The sequence below is a fragment of the Chrysochloris asiatica genome, unplaced genomic scaffold (assembly GCF_000296735.1).
Source record: "Chrysochloris asiatica unplaced genomic scaffold, ChrAsi1.0 scaffold00051, whole genome shotgun sequence".
In the NCBI taxonomy this organism is placed as follows: domain Eukaryota; kingdom Metazoa; phylum Chordata; class Mammalia; order Afrosoricida; family Chrysochloridae; genus Chrysochloris; species Chrysochloris asiatica.
Window position 1 is genome coordinate 7,202,663 of NW_006408569.1, and position 20,939 is coordinate 7,223,601.

General features: G+C 38.7%; 1 protein-coding gene across 2 annotated transcripts in view; it reads left to right on the plus strand.

Annotated features, from left to right (window-relative positions):
- Positions 1–20,939, plus strand: part of SMARCA1 (SWI/SNF related, matrix associated, actin dependent regulator of chromatin, subfamily a, member 1) — a 93,602-nt gene that overhangs the window by 65,453 nt on the left and 7,210 nt on the right. For both annotated transcript variants that reach the window (XM_006862839.1, XM_006862840.1), the window contains 3 exons: positions 2,369–2,501; positions 7,245–7,363; positions 7,481–7,693. In XM_006862839.1, coding sequence (XP_006862901.1) covers positions 2,369–2,501; positions 7,245–7,363; positions 7,481–7,693 — 465 coding nt within the window. The remainder of the gene's footprint in view (positions 1–2,368; positions 2,502–7,244; positions 7,364–7,480; positions 7,694–20,939) is intronic.

Genomic DNA, 20,939 nt, shown 5'->3' on the forward strand with positions numbered 1-20,939 from the left:
GACCTTGTGGTTTGCAGCCTCATTCGTAACCACTGCGTTACCTCTTGCAAACTATTTAAACTCTCTGCTGCATGACACGTGAGTACAGAAAGTTGCCAGCAAGATTTACTTACTCAGCTAGTTGTTTTGATCACTCTGCAAAGCACATTGCTAGGAATTTTTTCACGTTAATTATTTAAACATAGTTTTTGCATTAGTATGTTATTTATTACATAGGTCTTTTCTTTGTTATAACATGTAATTTTATTGGATGAATGTTTAAAAATTACATTCACAATGTTTTGAGCCAGATGCCTGGAAGTCATAAAGTTTAATCTGTAAATATAATTACAGTTGGCTGAATATGATTAGGTCTCACCATAGAATAAAATAAAACATTTAAATATTCATGTTTTACTTTAAAAATTTATTTCCTGACACAAAAACAAAGGCATGGCCTTAGAATGCTACTTGGCCTGCAGTATATTGTGCAGACATAAGGTGTAGTGAATATATACGAAGGTAAGTTAAAAAGTTATCATTACAGCATCACAGAAACCTTTATTAAACAAAGGTACTCAAAATGTGAAGGTGTTGTTTCTTGATATAACCTCCACCTGGGTTTACAGACTTCTGAAGGCAATGTCTCCATCTCTCTAACCTTGCCCTCGAATTCTGTGCTCTTTGATTTGCAGCAGTTTTGGCATCCTGGTGGGACTCAATCGTGTTCCTTTTCCGTGTTTGTTAAAAAAGATAAAATGAAACGAAAAACATGTTCTTTGAGTTTTGGGAACAGAGGTCTGAAAGGGGCCAGATCAGTCCTGTAGGGTGGATGGTATAAATCTTCCCAACAACATTCTTGTAAGGCAGGTCTTGTTGTGATGGAAAAATACTCTTCAGCACACCTTTCCTGGCCTTTTTCTCACCAATGTAGCTTTCAGTTTTCCGAAAACTTCCTAGTAAGCCCTTGTGATCATCCTGTGTGCTTCAAGAAAAAATCTGTCAAGATAATAACCCCTTAGCTGTTGTTGTTAAGTGCCTTCGAGTTGATTCCAAGTCATAGAGACCCTGTATAGAGGAGTGACTGGTGAGCTTGAATCGCCAACTTTGCAGTTTAAATTGACCTTGTAGTCCAGCGCATTAACTGACGGCGCCACACCAGGACTCCATTTGGAGTACCAGAAAACTGTTGTTTTAACCTAATGAATTGAACTGGCCCAGCAGATCTCCTCAGAAGCCACCGCTTTCATGGTCTCTTACTCTGTGGATCATATTGTTAGATTTAAGACTCATCCCTGCTTACAGCTGATCTGCGCGCACGGCTTTTCTTTAGTTTTTTTTTTTTTGAAGGTACCCTAATGAGACTAAGGCAAACTTATTAACTAGACAACTTGTTTGCAGTCATCCATTGATCACAAAGACATATTTAAACATTTTGTTTGGAATAAATCTCTGCATGTATGAACTGGAAGTCTAGTATCAATACTTTTTAAAAACTTATCTTCATATAGCTAACCCAGAATTTTATTTATTGTTCAGAAGTATAAACTTTTTTTTAGGGGGGTGGTCCCTCCTAATAGTTGAGTTAAAGTTCATTTTAAATCATCTTTCCTCAATTCCTGCAATAATTACTTTTTAAAAAATCATGGCAGTACTGAAGAACAAAACTAGATCGTTTGAAATCTTGCTCAGTTAAAGGCCAGAGGTTGAATTTTGCAATTTCTAGGTTATCACATTTTGTGTGGGTTAGGGCTTGACAATGGATAACATAGTCTTTATTTTGTGGCTTTACAGACATGCTAGTAATGCCAAAGATCCTTAAAACACTGGTTGGTTAATCTCTAATATAATTTTTTAGTAAAGAAAGTGAGTCAGCTCATCAACATGCCGTTTGCAGAAATTCTATTTATGAATACAGTTTTGAATAGAAATAATTTATTCATAGTAGTCAGAAATGATACAGAGTTGTAATTTTTAAAATAGTCCTCTGAGTATTCCTCTGTGTGTGTGTGTGTGTGTGTGTGCTTAATGCATCTAATACTGGGATCTAAGGACTTCAGCACTTAGTATTAGCATTTTTATTTTTATGCATTTGTATTTTAATATAGTAGGTACCTATAAAAGATAGAATTCGAACCCACAAAATATCATAGAACTATAAATCAACTTTTAGTACTTGGAGAGGAATACATTTTCCTCATGACAGAGAAGCCATTATTTCTGTAATAACGCTCACTCAACTTTTCCAACATGAAAAGTCTGAGATTTTATAAGGAGAAACATTTTATATCTTGTAAACAGTTTTTAATGCATCATTATTGTATAGAAGTAGACAGAATGATAATTGGATTAATGTAATCTTTATTGATGATGTTTAATTTGTTCACAGGGATTCACAAACTGGACTAAGCGAGATTTTAACCAGTTTATCAAAGCCAATGAGAAGTATGGAAGAGATGATATTGATAATATAGCTCGAGAGGTCGAGGGCAAATCCCCCGAGGAGGTCATGGAGTATTCAGGTTTGTAGGTGTTTTTAAGTGTAAAGTTTTATTTGAATCTTAATCATGTCTTTTGTGCCAATTTAATTGTACCATTGTTCAAAGATCTTTAAGCTTCCATGAGTAAAATTTAGGTAAAAGTGTAAAATAAAATACACTTGTATTTTTGTGAGGAGATAGATATATCATTGACACACTGAATTTGATTGTCTCTAGTAACATACAAATCAAAAATCTTCTTCAGTATAGTTCTTTCCTGTGCTGGTTCCATACTGAATATGCAACTGATGAAATGAAGCCTTGATGCGGTGCTGTAGGATAAGCACTGAACTGCTCACCACAAGGTTGGTGGATGGAACCCACCAGCCGTTCTCTGAAACCCTATACAGGGTCGTTAAGAATCAGTACTGACTTGACAGCACATAACAATAACAACAAGGTAGTTAGCGAACAGAGCCCAGTACAGTAGCAGCATCTGATACAGCAAGAGGGCCTATCAGATGAGCATTGAAAAACTTCATTGTCTACTTCCTCACCTTTGGAAGGTCCAGTTATCAGACCATAGGTTCAGTGGGTTGAATTAGTGTCTTTCTAGGTTATCCTTTTAGTAGGGAATCACTGTCAGGTCCTTTTAGATTCTCCAGTACCCTCAGACTACCAGTCTAGTCTAGAGAGGTCATGTGGGTTACAGAACGGGACAGAATAGATGAGATCTGAAAAAAGATTGCTTGAATAAATCTTTAAAGCAATGATGATCTCACATTCACCTGATTTTCTTATTTAGCCACGTCTTTGGGCTTAACCAAGGAGCCCTGGTAGTGCTGTGGGGTAGGCATTGGGTTGCTGGCATCAAGGTCAGCAGTTCAAACCCACTAGCCATTCATGAGAGCAAGATGAGGCTTTCTGCTCCCATAAAGAGTTAACAGTTTCAAAAACCCTGTATAGAGCCACTGTGAGTTGGAATTGAGTTGATGGCAGTAGGTTGAGCTTTGACCAGGAGCCCTGGGTGGCACAGTGGGTCAAGCATTGGGCTGGTAGCTAAAAGGTCAGTGGTTCGAACCCATTAGCTGCACCAAGGAGGAACAAAGTGTGGCAGTCTGCTTTTGAAACTCTATGGAACAGTTCTGCCCTGTCCTATAAGGTAGGTATGAGGGAGCATCAACCTGACGCCTGTGGAGTTTTGTTGGTTGGCCTTGACCAGAACTAGACTAACTAATGAAGCACATGGAGATTGTACTAATTTCTAGTATCCGAGTGCATATAACTTCATGCTTCAGAAAAGAAATCTTATTAAGAAATAGGGAAATATATCTAGCAAGTTTTCTCCGTGTAGAACACAGGAAGTTGCTAACTTCCAAATAGATTGAGGTCTCATCTTCATTCTGAATAGCATCTAATTGGAATTTAGAATATTTTCTTTTCCATAGAAACAGTCTTACAAACTAACCCCACCAAAAAAAAAAAAAAAAGCTTTAACCACTGAAATTTTGTGTTTGTGTAATGAAAAAAGAATAGGAAAGATATATTACAATACCAGTAAGTAAACCAAAGATGGATGCTGACTAGGAACAGGTGTTAATTGCTCTGGAATGCTAGTGCTTCAGGAACCCAGGTTTAATTATAGAATGGTGATGGTGGTGGTCATGTGCTGTGGAGTTGGTTCCAATTCATATGGACCCTGCGTAGGGTTTCCGAGGCTGGAAATCTTGATGGGAGCAGAAAGCCTGTTTATTCTCCTGCGGAGTGACTGGTAGATTCTAACTACGCACCTTGATTTTAGCAGCCCAACTTGTAATCCACTATGCTACCAGGTTCCTTAATTAGATGAAGACTTTTTTCCTTTTTTTTTTTTTTTAAATTTCAGTCTTCTAATGGTTACCAGTGACTTGAGTGGTTGCTTACATTGAATGTTTATTTTGTGTAGTATAACATCAGGGGTCCTGGGCTGCGGCTAATGCACTGGCTGGACTGTGAGCCCAGTTTGAACCTCAAGGTCGGCAGTCCAAACCCACCAACCACTCCTTGGAAACCCTATACAGTGTCGTTATGAATCCAAACCGACTTGATGGCACTTAACAACAACATCAGGTTTATGAATTTCCTTTTCCTTGATACTTGTCCTGGTGTAGCTCCGTAGGAAAAGCATTTGACGTCAAGGTTGGTTTGAACCACAAAGTCGGTGATTCAAACCCACCAGCTGCTCCTCATAGATCCTATAGAAGATTTCTGTGAGTAGGGACTGACTTGAGAGCACTTAACAACACCAACACTTAAGGTTAATAACATATGTTGAGTGTACTTAGGGGCTTAAGGAGGGACTAGGTAGGTGGGAGAGAGACATTTTAGCAGCTAAAAGATAAGTGGAAAGAGGGGTACAAGGATGTGTTTGGGGAGATTTCCTAAAGTGTAATGTAATGTTCCTGAAAAGGTAGGAATCAGGACCACGTGAGTGTGTATGGAGTTGCCAGAAAAAAAGGTGATTCAAAAAGTTACTTTGTCTGGGGGAGCTATAAAAGCGCAAAGTGACTGGCTTACAAGTTTTCAAGAGGGAGCTTAGTTTCAGAGTATGAGGGGGAAGTTTTCATCTTGTCTAGATGGGTCTGGTGAATAGAGATGAGGATAAGATTCTTATGATTCAATAGGGAGTAATTGTTACCATGACTAATTGTGACTGTCACAACTGTAAAGGTAGAAGTTTTGCAACAAAAACGGGGGAGTAGTTAATCTTACAAGTCCAGGAACAGAGAACCCTAGGACCATCAAGGGAGACGAGCAGGAGCGGAATGCGAGACCCTATCCAGAGAAGCAGCAACACCAGAGATGGAGGCAGAGATGATGACATGGAGAAATGGAGCAGCTGAGGACTGTAGACTCATGGAAAGAGAGGGGCTGGGTGCTGGCGGCCAGGAGGCAGGCTTGTAGAATGTGCCCTTTAGTTGTTTAACCAGTTATATATTCCTGAGTGTTTTTTTGTACACTCCCCCCTCCGCAAACCAAACCAAACAGCAAATACTGTTGAATGATGATGCACAGAGCAGCTATAATCATTGCAGTGAAATGAGGAGTGTAAAACTGATGTTCTCCCATGGAAACTATCACTCAATTCACAATAAAAACTTTAAAAAATTTACCTTGTCAGTGTTCCCTAAAAGTGGTTGCCAGGCCAAGTGTCATGACTAGCACAGGGCACAGGGCAGCTTAATTGCAGTCCACCAGGTTAGAATATGGGTTTATGTAATTGGTTGCAGTCGAGAAGAAGCCTATACAACTGGCTGTTGATAACTACATAGTACTTTATACAAAGCAGGCATATCAGTATGTGTTGAATGAATGAATGAGTGAAAAAATAAATGAACACAGGTTCTTATAAAAATCAGGAAGTGCTAATGTACATTTTTTTGATCAACTCTAGAATGAAAAATTTGAGAAGGCAGAGTATGTTTTTAAAGGGCTTTCACTGAAGTTACACAGTGTTTCATGTTAGTGCAGCCAGATTTTTTGGCTCATTTATAAAAAATTAGTTAGATGGCTCGATAATTTGAATATTCTACATGTCTCTAAGCACTGGACTATAGAAATAACAGCAGCATGTCTCTTAATTTCAAATCCTATTGAGTCTGTGTGTTTATTTAATGGTTTCCAAGGAGCAGATGATAAGTTTGAACTGCTGACCTTGTGGTTAGCAAGCAGCCCAGTGCTTATCCTACAACACCACACCAGGACTCAAAAACAAACTATGGCGGTGGTGGCGTGCCATGGAGTCGGTTCCGACTCATGTTGACCTTGCATAGGGTTTCTGAGGCTGTAATCTTTTTCTTTTTTAAGTTTGTACTGTGAACTGAGTGATAGTTTACATGGGAGAACATCGGCTTTTCACCATTATTTCATTGCAATGATTACAATCTCCTCTGTGCATCATCATTCAACAGTATTTCCTTTCATTCCCTCTGTTTTAGGGTTTCTTAGGGGGAGGGGGGATATACACAAAAACACTCAGGAATATATAATGATTTAAACAACCAAAGGGCACATTGATTCTGCAAGCCTGAGGCTGTAAATCTTTATGGGAGCAGAAAACTTCATCTTTCTCCTGCAGAACAACTGGTAGTTTCAAATTGCTCACATTGAAGTTAGCAGCCCAACTTTGAACCACTATGCTACCAGAGCTCCTGAAAACAAGCTTTAGGACATGGAAATAAAAGATTAGTGAGTGGTTGTAAAAGTGAAGTTATAGTTTCTGTGGAAATTGCTGCTTCATAGGAAAGTTTTGAATGGTCTGTGGACAATGATTTTGTTTTCAGTTTTGCTTGATAGGAAGATGTATTCTACAAGTTTATGTCATACCACTCACTGCCCTATTTTCTGTATGTGTTGGGTCCATTCTGTATCATGGTTAAGTAGAATAAAAACATAGTTTAAATGAAATCCTAGTTATTTGGGGTGGATAATTTAAGGTTCTATAGTATTTCATGAAAACTTTCTTGTTAAAGTATTATTTTAAAAGAAAATTTAGTATATTCAATAACTAGACATGTATATACAAGGCTAATTCAAAAAGTTCATGAAAGAATTCCATTATCTTTTAAATCCATGTTCCACGAACTTATTGACTACCCCTCGTATACCGATGAATTTTTGTTTTTAAAAAGTATAAATAAGTTCACTATACTTTTTCTTGCTAAGTGTTTTTTTTTTACAATTTCTTGGATTCGTTAGCCTAAGATGATAATAATTTAAAGTTATTACTCTCTATTTTTAAAAAAGCTGTATTTTGGGAACGCTGCAATGAACTTCAGGACATTGAGAAACTTATGGCTCAAATTGAACGTGGGGAAGCAAGAATTCAACGGAGGATCAGTATCAAGAAAGCCCTGGATACCAAAGTACTGTATTTCATAATTGTTATGTTATCAGTCTTTGTTTTCATTGGTTTGGTGATTAGCTTTGAGTCAATGTTATGGTACATTCAGTTAAAAGCACTATTTGCTTTAAATACACAGATTGCAAGATACAAGGCTCCATTTCACCAGTTGCGTATTCAGTACGGAACCAGCAAAGGAAAGAACTATACTGAGGAAGAAGATAGGTTCTTGATTTGTATGTTACACAAAATGGGCTTTGATAGAGAAAACGTGTATGAAGAATTGAGGCAGTGCGTACGGAATGCTCCCCAGTTTCGATTTGACTGGTTTATCAAGTCTAGAACTGCGATGGTAAGTATTTCTTTCTTATGGATTTATTTATTTCCTCTTATTTTTTATTTTGAAATACTGTAAACCTAAAGAAAAGTCGAAAGAATGATACAACATCCCCTACATTTTCCATTTGTTGACATTTTGCTGCATTTGCTTTTCTTTCCTCCTTGTGTGTATGTGTGTGTAGACCTAGCAAGCCCTGGTGGCACAACGGTTAAGCACTCAGCTGCGAACCTTGAGGTTAGCAGTTTAAACCTACCAGCTGCCCTGCAGGAAAACTGATATGGTGTTTTCTCCCATAAAGATTACGCTCTTGGAAATCCCACGCAGCAGTTCTGTTCTGTCCTATAGGGTTGCTTGTGAGTCAGAATTGACTCAGTGGCTCTCAGCAGCAACCTACAAGGGGGCTTCAGAAAGTTCATGGAAAAATTCAGTGATCTGTTAATTTAATTTTTCCATGAATTTCTTGAAGTTCCCTCGTGTCGATTCTATGGTGGTCGTGGTGGTTATGTGCTGTGGAGTTGGTTTCGACTCATAGCGACCCTGTACAAGGTTTCTGAGGCTGTAAATCTTTACGGGAGCAGAAAGCCTCATCTTTCTCCTGTGGAACAGCTGGTAGTTTTGAACAGCTGCCCTTGCAGTTCGCAGCCCGATTCATAACCACTGCGCTACCAGAGAATATTCTGTATTTAGAAATATTGCCAGATATTTATGTTTCATATTTAGAAAGGCTCATCTGTAGCTCATGGAGTCCTGGTGTGGCACTGTGGACTACTGCGTCAGACTGCAAAGCCGTTTGAACTGCAAGATTGGTGGTTCAAGCTCACCAGCTGCTCCTTGGAAACCCTATACAGGGTAGTTATGGGTCAGAACCGACTCGACAGCACTTAACAACAACAACCATACTTGCAACTGTATAAGAATATTGTGAGGAAGAATAATTAAGCAGAAGAAATATTTTATTGTAGCTTCATGCTCTTAATTTCCTTACTTTCTAAAATGGACTGTGCTCTATGAGATTTTAGTCCAACTTTACAGTGGTTCTCATGCTATGGAAATGAATATAACCCATTTCAAATTTTGGCATGGTCTGTCTTTTGTCGGCCAAGGTAATTAAGACAAAATTAGACCTATACAGCCTAAAATTTAAAAGTAATAAAAAACTAATGATCTGAACAGTGATTTTGTGGCTAGTTAATCAAATAAGATACATTTTTTCTTAAATACTGGTTGCTATCCTCGGACAAAAGTTTCTAGGGGTGTGAAATAATATTTTGTTTGACTGGTTTTATATTTTCAGTTCCACTTCAATAAAAAAGGAAAAAATCTTAAGTTGCTATACTGAAGACATTCATCTTGATGTGGATGCCTTAGAAGATCAGATTTTGGTTAAACTTTTAACACAAATGTAGAATGTTCATGGATTATACTGCTAGAATGTGCCCTTTAAGTTTATGGATTACATAATGCTGAGACAGGTAGCAAATACTTTGGAATAAATCATGGATCCCAAATGAACTAGAGGAATTGGAATGAATCTAACAACATACCATTTAATAGGGAAAAAAGAAAGTGCTGTACCAAGAATCAAGAAAAACAGAAACCGAAAAGAAATGTGAAGCTGTAGCTAAAGGACTGAGGTTAGACAGAGTTGTTTGACAGAATCATTGAAATAATATTGAAGAATGTGATTCTATTTGGAATTCTATCTGAAGGCTTTGGCAATGAGTTAGTTGACCTTTTAAGATGTCTTTCAGCTCAATGCCTCTATGACCATGTTAAGCAGAGAACTTTTCTCAGAAGATATGCATTTAAAATTTTTAGCCATTTTGGGTTTTATGCATGTATAATGACATAACTTAGAGGAACACCAACAGCTTGTAAAAGACAGATGCCTACCTGCACCAGTCCATGAATGGTGTTCCAGTCATACATTTCTTTTAATGTGATGCAACATTTTTTGATTTTTATTTCAGTGACACCTTATTTATTTTTTAAAAGTTGAGAGTTGAATGCTGTTTTCCATTTCTGTAATCTTCATACGAAAGCAGTAGAATGAAACTGATTTAAAACAGCAAGGAAAACCGTCAACTGTTAATGATATGAATGTGGGTGTGTCTTATTAACAACCACTAGATGTCCCTGAACACCCTCTGAAAGAATCTAGTTTTCCTCCATCTTCTTTCTGTTCAGATGTCTTTCTTTACCAATAGACTGAATTAAAATCTCTAATGTATGTTTTCCAGTGAGCACATACGAACTAGAGATGTGGTTCAAATTGAAACCTTTATTTTGTCTAGTTAGAAATAGAGACATGTCTGTTCTTAATTACCTTCTGCAAGGTGTAATTTATAATTTTTAGAAGAATCTTTTAAAACCATCTAACAGTTTATTTCATATTTTGCTAGTTTAATTTAAAGCCTTTTTGTTTGTTCCTTTTCTTATAGTCAGTTTTGATTTCCCTCCTGGTTTTAATGGATAATATTTACTTACATTTCTGGATTTAGAGTGTAGGCAATATATTTTACACTATGAATCTGTTTTGCCCACCCTTTCGGAGTATTAGAAATTCATGATCATTATCAATCATTAGGGATTAAATAGAGTGTTAATGTTCTTAGGTAATTGCTTAGAATGAAAGAATTAACAGTCTAGGAGGAAAAACTAGCCTCCTAAAAGAGAGAGGCAGTTGTGATTTTTGAAATAAAAATAATTTGTTTCATTGAAAAACCACCATCTTAGTAGTGCATTGGATTTGCATTACTTTGATGCATTAGGTGAGTGTGTCACTGTGCTCAAATACAATTTAAAATGAACTGACAAAAGAAGCTATTTTATAAAAACATAATCTTGCTCAAAGATGATTTTATTTTTTCCCCCAGAGATATCAGTAAATACTGTGAAATCCTTCTTAGGAGGAAAAAAAAAGAAACCTCAGTAGTTACATTTTATTTACAGATCTCAAAGTACTGAATTCATGGCTTCTGACTTAACTGATAGTTGTAAACTTCTTAAAGGCCCGAACTCCCACTTCTAAATCTGCCTCACTCGGAAAGCTTTCACCTAAAGCTGAGCGATTTCTGTGAGCTTCTTTTCCATTTAAAAATGCTGGCTCTACAGAAGAGGAAATGAGTTTCAGTTCCATTGCTGTACTTAAAAGATGGTGGTTTTTTTTTTTTTTCTTTGAGAATGTGTGGGGTCTTTAAGTAAGTAATCAGTCTCTATTGAACTGCATAAACAAGTAGGAAGGATATGATTAACTGTGAAGATTTTTAAGCCCAGAGCATAGAAATGTCCTTACCATTTCCCTTCGCAGAAAATAGCTTATAATAGAGATCTAGTTTTAGGATATTCAAGAACTATATCAGAATTAAAAAGACCTTTACCAAATGAATTTCAGAAGAAATGATAATGCTCTGTGTGTGTATATGTATGTATATATATTACTTTTTATGTGGTGCGGCACTTCAGGATAAGCACTCAACCTCAAGGTCAGTGTGAACTACAAGGTCGGCAGTTCAAACTCACCAGCCACTCCTCAGGAACCCTATACAGGGTAGCTGTGAGTCGGAATGCACTGGACAGCACTTCACAAGAGCAGCAGCAACAACATGTGGTGGTGGGTGAATGCTATCCAGTCGATTCTGACTCATAGCCACCCTGCGCAGGGTTTCCGAGGCTAGAAATGTTTACGGGAGCAAAAGAGGCCTCATGTTTCTCCTATGGAGCAGTTGGTAGATTCGACCTGCTGAACTTGAAGTTAGCTGCCCACCAGAGCTCCTTACTTTTTATGTAATACTTACCATTCCCTTTACCAGTGCTAGCTCATTAATTTTCATGCCGTTCCTTTTGGGGGCATGGATGTCAGAGTATTAGCTTTGTTCACTTAGTGACTAACATGGCTGGGAAGTTTGAAAAGACGGAAAGGAACAAAGGATCCAGCACATTAGGTAGTTTACTGGAAAGGACATACAGAACTGACCCAAAGGTTCCAGTCAGTCACGGACCAACTTTTAGGGACTTTTAAGGATGTAAAGATGAATAAGCAGAATTTAACTCTCTGAAAGAAAGACCAGTTTTACATAGAACCAGTTAATGCGTTACGTATCGCAATTACCCCTTTGCAATTTTGCTTTGACTCTCAAGTTTAATTAAAATATTCTTACCTGTTAGCCTCTGGGGAACTTTTTTGCTTCCTCTTCTAGGTCTAGGCAGCTCAAGAAGCTGTGCGTGCATTGCATGTGGCCGTATGTATACATTAGAGATGATTCAAAAGTCATAACTGGTCATTACAATTACCCTAATTTTTGTAGTAGTTTAAATGTAATTTTGATAGAATTCTTAAGAGACAATCACAGATGATTGTTTATTTCTGTTTTCCAGTCAGAATTCTATTTTTAGTGAAAATGTTCTTTCCTTAAAACTAAGATGACATTCCCCATTAGAATTTGTAGGAGAAAAAAATAATATTTGAGAAAACAGAACTATAGCTATCTATTTACTTACTGTTAGAACAACTCAGCAAAACAAAATTCCAGTTTATTGTTGGACAACACTGTTTTACACATACATCAAACAAGCCGAGAATACTATAGCTTTTTAATAACTTGCTTTTGGTCTTACGTGTTTATCAGTGTTTAAAATCGACTACTGTCGAGTCGATTCCGACTCACAGTAACCCGATGGTTGTAGAGAGTATAGAACTAACTGCTCCATGGGATTTCTGAGACTAGATCTACAGCAGCAGACAGCGTCATCTTTCTCCTGCAGAGTGGCTGCTGGATTTAAACCACCGACCTTGCAGTTAGCAGGCCAATGTGTAATCCACTGTGCCCACCAGTGTCTAGTAAATGTTAATGAAGTTGTTGGATCAGCACAGGATGTTTTATAAATCAGCTGTCCTGTCAAACAAGAATTTTCTTTATAGACACTTTAGAAAACTGAAGGCCAAATTAAAATTTTGACAACTTGTTTCATCATCACACTAACACTTGTTTACTGCTTATGAAGCACAACTAGGACGTTTGATAAAGAAAGATACTACTCAGGATTTTTGTAGTATTTGCTTTGGGCTCCTAGTGTGGTGCTTCAGGATAAGCACTGAACTGCTAACCACAGGGTCAGAGGGTCAAACCCACCAGCTGCTCCTTGAAAATCCTGTACAGGGTTGCTATGAGTTGGAACCATTTGATGACACTTAAAAGCAGTAATAGTACTTAATGGCATAATAACAGCTGATATAATATTTTATATTACATTAGCTAAACTTTACATCCTTACCAAAATATAAACAATAAGAAATAATGCAGTTTTGGTAAAATTGTATTAGAGTCCTGGTGTGCTGCTGTATACTCTAAGCACTGGACTATTCAACTCAAGACTGACAGTTCAAACCCACCGTCTGCTCCTCCAAAACCCTATACAAGGTCACTAGGGGTTAGAACTGACTCAATGGCACTTAACAACAATATAAAATGTATCGGTGGGTTCTTCTTGGCTCTAGAATTAAACTGTTTAAAGCCAACTTAAAGTTGTTTGAGCTGCAAGGTCGGTAGTTCACGCTCACCTGCTGCTCCTTGGAAACCCTGTAGAGGGTCGCTATGGGTCGGAATCGACTCGATGGCACTTAACAACAACAACAACAACAACATATTTATACTCAGGGATATGGTTCTTCAGCTTGTCCCTAAAATGCCTCGTTTTAGCCTTCGTTTTGCTATGGTCTGCTAGTAGAGGTATGGACAGAGGCAGCAGAGCTGAACTTTGCTGGAAGGGTCAGGGCAGAGGAATGGCTTCACAGAAGAGGTCCGATTCGGAACCCGACTTTTGAAAGACTGGAAGGAGTTGGCCCATGGGACTGCATTCCAGGCTGTGGAAAAAGCAGATGCAAAGGTATTCACATGCATAGCATGTGCAGAAACTGCCAGGAGGTTGGTAGGGTACAGTGTAGGTAGGGATCTACTGGCAGGTACAGCGGGAGAGGTGGCTGCTGGACCAGTCATGGAGGGTCTCATACACTAGCTATAGGAAGTGAGAAGTCATTGACAGATTTTGACAGGAGAGTGACTTGGTCAGATTGACATTTTAAAGCTATTCTGGTGGCAAATGGGCAAATGTCTGTGCCAGCTACCAAGAAGGCTGACAGTTCCCTAATTTATATCCCTACTTCTCTTCTTTCTTTTCTTTCCTTGGTTAATGTGTTACCATCCATCTGCCCAGTCATATATTGCCACTGTTCTCATACTCTTGCTATGCAAGTGCGTAGTGCTGATGCAAAGGAAGCATGTGGTGAATCCATGAACCTGGACCTTTTGTATTCGCTATGTTTTTATCCCCGTGGATTCCTACAGTTGGATCAGATTTGGAGAGAATGTGAGGAAATGTTCCAACAGGTCTGGGTTCATTTGATTTCATTTCTTTTTTCTAAATCGCCTCTTCTCTAATGATAGATTTTATTTGGCTGTCATCCCGCCAGCTTTTATTTATTCATAAGTTTGAATAGCCAGTTGTATATTCCATGTGTTTCATTATGCAGCTCTTGTGTTTGATTTAAAACCCTGATCTGTAATAGCAATCTGCAATGCTATCAATACACTAGCAGGAGTCTGTTGATGTGTTAGAAATATTTATGTGTTGGAGTCCTGGTGTGGTGCTGTGGGTTAATGTGCCAGAGTGCAAAGCCATTTGAACTGCGAGGTCGGCAGTTCAAGCTCACCGGCTGCTCCTCGGAAACCCTATACAGGGTTGCTATGGGTCGGAACCGACTCAACGGCACTTCACAACAACAACATACATGTCTTATCTTGTAAGGGGGTGACGTTATATTTTATAAATCACAGTGTTTAAGTAGCAGCTGCAGTTAAATAAAGGTAACATTTGATACTTGTGTGAGAAATGGAAGGTATATCTATTTGAGTGATGCCCACTTAACTTCCAGTGTGCTTGGACCCTGACATTCTGGTATAGTATAGCATTGCTTGTTATATAGATGCTGTTGTGAAGTGTTGTTGAGTTGGTCCTGACTCACAGCAACCCTGTATAGGGTTTCTGAGGAGCAGCTGGTGGGTTTGAAACGCCGGCCTTATGGTTAACAGTCTAGTGCTTATCCTACAGCACCCCACCAGGACTACTTAGTATAGATGCTAAGTGCCATCAAGTCATTTCTGACTCATAGAGACCCTGTATAGGGTTTCCAAGGAATTAAGTTTGAACTGCCAACCTTGTGGTTAAAACCTGCCTTGTGGTCCAGTGCTTATCCTACAGAGCCACACCAAGTATAGTATAGATAGATTCAGTATAGATTTTGTTATTGTTAAGGGCTATTGAGTCGATTCTGACTCATAGTGCCCTTGTGTAGGGTTTCTAAGGAGCAGCTGGTGAGTTTGAACCAGCACACTTATGGTTCAAACCGACATTACGGGTCCAGTCCTTATCCTACAGTGCCAAAGCTGAATTGACTTAAAACTTGGAAAATAGGTTATGGTGTGTACAGGCCTACCTCGGAGATATTGCAGGGTTCCGTTCCAGGCTACTGCAATAAAGCAAACGTCACAATAAAGCGAGCCACATGAATGATTTCATTTCCCAGTGCATATAAAAGTTATGTTTGTATCATATTGTAGTCTATCAAGCGTGAGATGATGGCATTATGAGAAAGTATGAAATACTGTGAGGTTGACCATATGTGAAACAGACGAGTACGCGCTATTGGAAAAATGGTGCCTATAGATTTCTTGACACACAGTTGCCACAAACCTTCAATTTGTTAAACAAACACAATGTCTGCAAAGCACAGTAAGGCCAAGTGTCATATGACGACGTATGTCTAGATAGTTCTGGAAGTAGGGATTAAAAAATAGCGTTTCTGGAGCTGTCCGGCATTTTGTTGTTGTTATCTTGCCGTCAAGTCAGTTCTGACTCACAGACACCATATATATAGGGTTGCTGAGGAGCGTTTGGTGGGTTTGAATTATGTGACCTGTGGTTAACAGTCCAGTGCTTATCTCCTTATCCTCTAGTGCCACACCAGTACTCCATAAAGATTGTATTGGTTGTTAACTGCTGTCGAGTCTATTCTGACTCAAAGCGACCCTGTATAGGGTTTCCAAGGAGTGGCTGGTGGATTTGACCTTGCGGTTAGCGGTCGAGCGTTTAGCCTACAGTGCCACACCAAGATTCTGTAAAATATAGGATGTGCATAAAGTCTAAAGGGATGAAACACTCACGTTGTTTTGCTGTAGAACTGTAGAGGAGCATTCTGACTTTATAGAACTTTACTACCAAATGCTGATGCACAGATGTGGAGTGTGATGCCTTTTCCTCTGCTCAGTCGCTTGCTCTTTACTTTCACTTGCTAGTGTGCAAACTGTCTCTATCATTCAGGCTTAGGTAGGCTTGTCGCTGTTCTTAAGTGCCTTCAGATCAGTTCTGACTCATGGTGGCATTACATAGGGTTTCCGAGGAGTGTCTTGTGATTTGAACTGTTAACCTTGCGGTGCGTTATCCCACAGTGCCACACCAGATTCCTTAGGTGGGCTTAAAGTGTGTAGGATTTTAGCACATAGCAAAAGTCATGTGAAGTCTCTTTTGGTGCAACCATTAACATTCCAGAAAAAAGTTTCATTTGTTGTTTTCCTCTTCTCTTCTATTGTCTTTACTGCTTTAGTTGCTTGCTTGGTTGGTGATGTGCCTGGCTCACAACGACCCTGCATAGGGTTTCTCAGGCTGTAAATCTTTACAAAAGCAGAAAGCCTCATCTTTCTCTTACGGAACTTTGAGGTTAGCAGCCCGACTCGTAAAACCACTAGGCAACCAGAGCTCCTTCTTTACTGCTTTGCACCTCTCTTTTTCTTGTGTGTGCTTTCCTCCCCTCAACTTTATTCCTAAAGCCAGTGTGGGGAATGGAGAGAGAGGCTAGTAGAGGGCAGAATTGTGGGAACAGTTCCCAAAGCTCCAGGAACCATCCGTATCACCCCAGGAAAACAGGAAGATAAGAATATGTTTAAAAGGAGAAATTATACAAAAGTGAAAGTGCTTTTTTGATACCATGTAATTTCTCACAATCATTTTTCATAGTTAGCTTATTATTCAAAAAGTGAATCATTGTATTCTTGGTAATCTGGCCTTTCTCCTTGTAATGTCTGGTTTTAGCTAGTGTTTTGTTTATGATACCATGTGTTCAGTTATGCAGTTGCACGTGGATCAGAAATAGGGTTTGTATCAATAAGGGACACGACCAGCGGGAGGAAGGTGACACTCATTCCTTGGCACCAGTCTCTAGAGAATCAGATGATTCTTTTGTGTCTGGAGTAGCTGGTGACAGGTTAAAGGGGCTGAAGGTAAGAACATATTATACAATCCATTGACAATCATTTTGAAATACGACATTTCCCTCCCTGTGAGACTTTCTAAAAACCTCATTTGATTTTTTTTTTCCTAAATCACACATATAAGCAATGAATATGTATCTAAAGATATTTGCCGTCACAGACAACTCTTACTTGTTGAGAAGAATAATAGCCAGAGGGAATGGTGTAATGATTTCAGAATCAGCTTCCCATAAAGACTTTATCTAATCTCACTAGAGAACAGTGAGCACATCTCATCGGGGTCAGCTTAACCCTTCCTCTAATAGATAAACTGAATAACATGCTGTTTAATTTGTATGTGTGTTATTGAATGAATCTATGAAGAGTATTTGGTCTGCATGTTAAAAATACCACCATCGTTTGGATAAGTAAGGAAAATTCTAGTGTTATTTTTCCAGAATGATTTAAACTTAAGATAGGAGGCACAAGAAATTTGAATGTGCCAGCACTTTGGAAGGTCTCTTTTTAAAGGTAAACAATGGCTGGTTAATGAGTGTATAGAATATATATATATATTTTTTTTTTTTTTTTTTCTGAGAAGACTGATTCTGTAAAGATCAGTCTTGGAAACCCTATGGGACATTTCTACTCAGTTTTCTCGGGTCATTTTGAGTCAGAATGGACTGCGGTAACAGGGCTGTCTTTGGAACCACTAGTAACATTGTAGTCACTATTCATTCAGCTGTGTTAGTATATACATGTGTGTAGTAAGTTGTGCTTGTGTATCCTATTTCCAAATCACTAAGACTGTAATTAGCTCCAAGGAGCTCAGCATTTCTTTCGTAAATATTTGTACAGGTTGTTTTTGTTAAGAAGTCTGTATCTCTTGTTATATTTCCTTAGAGTAAGTTTCTAAGAGTGGAATTGGTAGAACAAAGGATATGAATATTTTTAAGATGCTTCACTGGTATTTCCAAACAATTTTCTAGAAATGTCGTAAAACTGACATTTCGTCATGAGTGAATTAGTTCCCATTTCACTGTCTCATTGCCAACACTACACACCCACACATGTGTATATACTGATATATGGACTCTCATCATTTGAAGAAGATGACATTGCTTTACTTCGCATGTTTTCTTTACTCCGTTTGAGTGGAACTTTAAAAAAAATACTTAGGTATTTTTATATTTTTTAATTCTTCTATTTTTATACTTTGCCCATTTTTGTGTGTGTTTTGGTTGGAATTCTTATTGCCAATAAATCTACGTTTTAATTTTGAGTGTTTAATCATTTTGTATTTTGTCAGACTTTTTTACTTAGACAGAAAAGGAATTGTTAAATAGTTTCCAGTATGTAATTTAATTTAGCCTTTGATAGTATTATTTACCTTGAAAAAACACAACCAAATGTACAAGTTAATAATATATGCATTTCTGTAGTACTGAGTCATATGTTTGATGATCACCATGCATTCATAAAAATTGTTCATAGCTTGGCGGTAGTGATTTGCTGGCAGTAAAGTGTAGGTAGTGGCAAGGTTAATGCAGAATCTTTTCAGGTATTGTTTACCCTGAATTAACAGCACAACAGTGTTTCTGAAGTCATCCTCAGAAAACTAGTCCCACAAGGTGTCCTGTGAGAAGAGCGCTTTTCTGCTGGTTGACAGCTTGGAGTATGGCTCATCAGGAATGTAGAGCCCCTGAGAAACCGTGTAGTCTTCTATTCAACTGTTGTAAACGTTACTGTGCTGCTGCTGCTGCTGTTGTTGTTGTTGTTAAGTATTATTGCGTCATTTTCGACTCATAGCCACCCTGTGCTCCAGGTAGGTGCCATCAAGTAGGGTTCCAACTCACAGCGACCCTGCATAGGGTTTCCAAGGAGAAGCTGCTGGGTTTGAACCACTGGCCTTACCGTTGGTAGTTAAGTGCTTATCCTACAACACCACACCAGGGCTCCTTTGTAATCCTTGTTGTTGTTAAGTGCCATCAAGGTAATTCCATCTCTTAGCAACCCTGTATAGGGTTTCCGAGGAGCTGCTGGTGGGTTTGAACTGCCGATCTTGTGGTTCGCAGTCCAGTTTTGATCCTACAGTGCCACACCAGGAGTCCTTATAATCCTAGTACTTCCAGAATGTATTATAGTCCTTTTATTTTATTTTATGTGAGTTTTACTTTGAAGTAACTACAGAGTCCCAGGATGTTGCAAAGCAGCGTCCAGCAGGGTTCCATGCACCTGCCATCTAGTTTTCCTGATGGGAATATTTTGCATAACGATAGATAGTACAATGGCATAGGCAGGAAATTGACATTGATACAGTTCCTGGAGCTTACTCTGAGTTTCTGTGTGTGTGTGTGTGTGTGTGCGTGCTCATGTGCAGTTCAGTATAATGTTATCCTATGTACATCCGTGCCCACCGTTGGTCTGCCAGTTTGACATCTTGTTGCTGTGATGTTGGAAGCTCTGTCACCAGCATTTCCCATGCCAGCAGGGTCACCCAGGGTGGGCAGGTTTCAGCAGAGCTTCAGACAGAGTAGGAAGAAGGACCTGGACACCAACTTCTGAAAAAAACTGGCCAGTAAAAAAAGTGGGAATAGCACCAGAGCATTGTCTGGTATAGAACAAGAAGATGCGCTCCTCAAGTTGGAAGGTACTCAAAATACGGTACGATTGAGAATGGCTGCCTCCTCAAAGTCGAGTTGACCTGAATGAAGTGGATGTAGTAAAGCTTCCAGGACCTGTGTTTACTGGTGTGGCAGGACTCAAAATGAGAAACAGCTGCAAAGATCCATTAAGAATCAGAACTAAGAATATGCAAAGATTAATGCTAGGAAATATAGGAGGAATAAAAAAATAAAATAGAATGCAGAGAGATCAATATTCTAGGCATTAGTGAGCGGAAATAGACTGGTATTGGCCAGTTTGAATGGGACAGTCATATATATATGGCCGGCTGTGCCAGGAATGAGGAACCACATCAAAAATAACAGTTTAAGGTCTATCCTGAAATACAACTGTGTTAGTTATTGGATAATACCCATTTCCCTGCAAGAAAGACCAGTTAATCCAATCCGTACTCCAATTTACACACCAACCACTAATGCCAAAGATGACGATATGGAACATTTTTACCAAAAATGAAGATATTGAACATTTTGCCAACTTCTGCAATCTAAAGCAGATCAAACGTACAGTTACGAGTCTTTGATAATTACTGGTGATTGGAATGTGAAAGTTAGAAACAAAGCAAGGATCAGTAGTTGGAAAATATGTCTTTGGTCATAGAAATTATACCCAATATCTCATGATAGAATTTTGCAAGACCAATGACTTACTCATTGGTAATACTCTGCTTTTGTCACCGACATAGAACATGACTATACATCTGGAACGCTCCAAAATGGAATACGCAGGAGTCAGATTGACTGTATCTGGGGCAACAGGCAATGAAGAATGCCTACTGTGGAATAAACCATCAAGTGCTCATGCGCAAGTTCAAGCTGACACTGAAGAAAGTTAAAGCAAGTCCAGGAGAGCCAAAGCACCACTTCTGAGTTGCTCCCATCTGCATTGAGAAACCTTCTCAGTTGAACATGGATAACCAAAGACCAGACGACATCAAGGACATCATATATGAAGAAAGCAAAAGGTCACTGAAAAGACAGGAAAGGAACAACAAAAAAGTGGATATCAGGAGAGACTGAAACTTGCTCCTGAATGTAGAGTAAATAAAGCAGATGGAAGAAATGATAAAGGAAAAGAACTGAACAGATTATTTAAAAGACAGCTGGAGAAGATGAAGTATTATAATGAAAATTACAAAGACTCGGAATTAGAAAACTAAAAGGGAAGAACATGCTTGGCATTTCTCAAGCGAAAGAACTGAAGAAAAATTTCAAGTCTCGGGTGGGAATATTGGGAGGCACTCACTCATCTCTGCCAAGAAATTTGGAAGA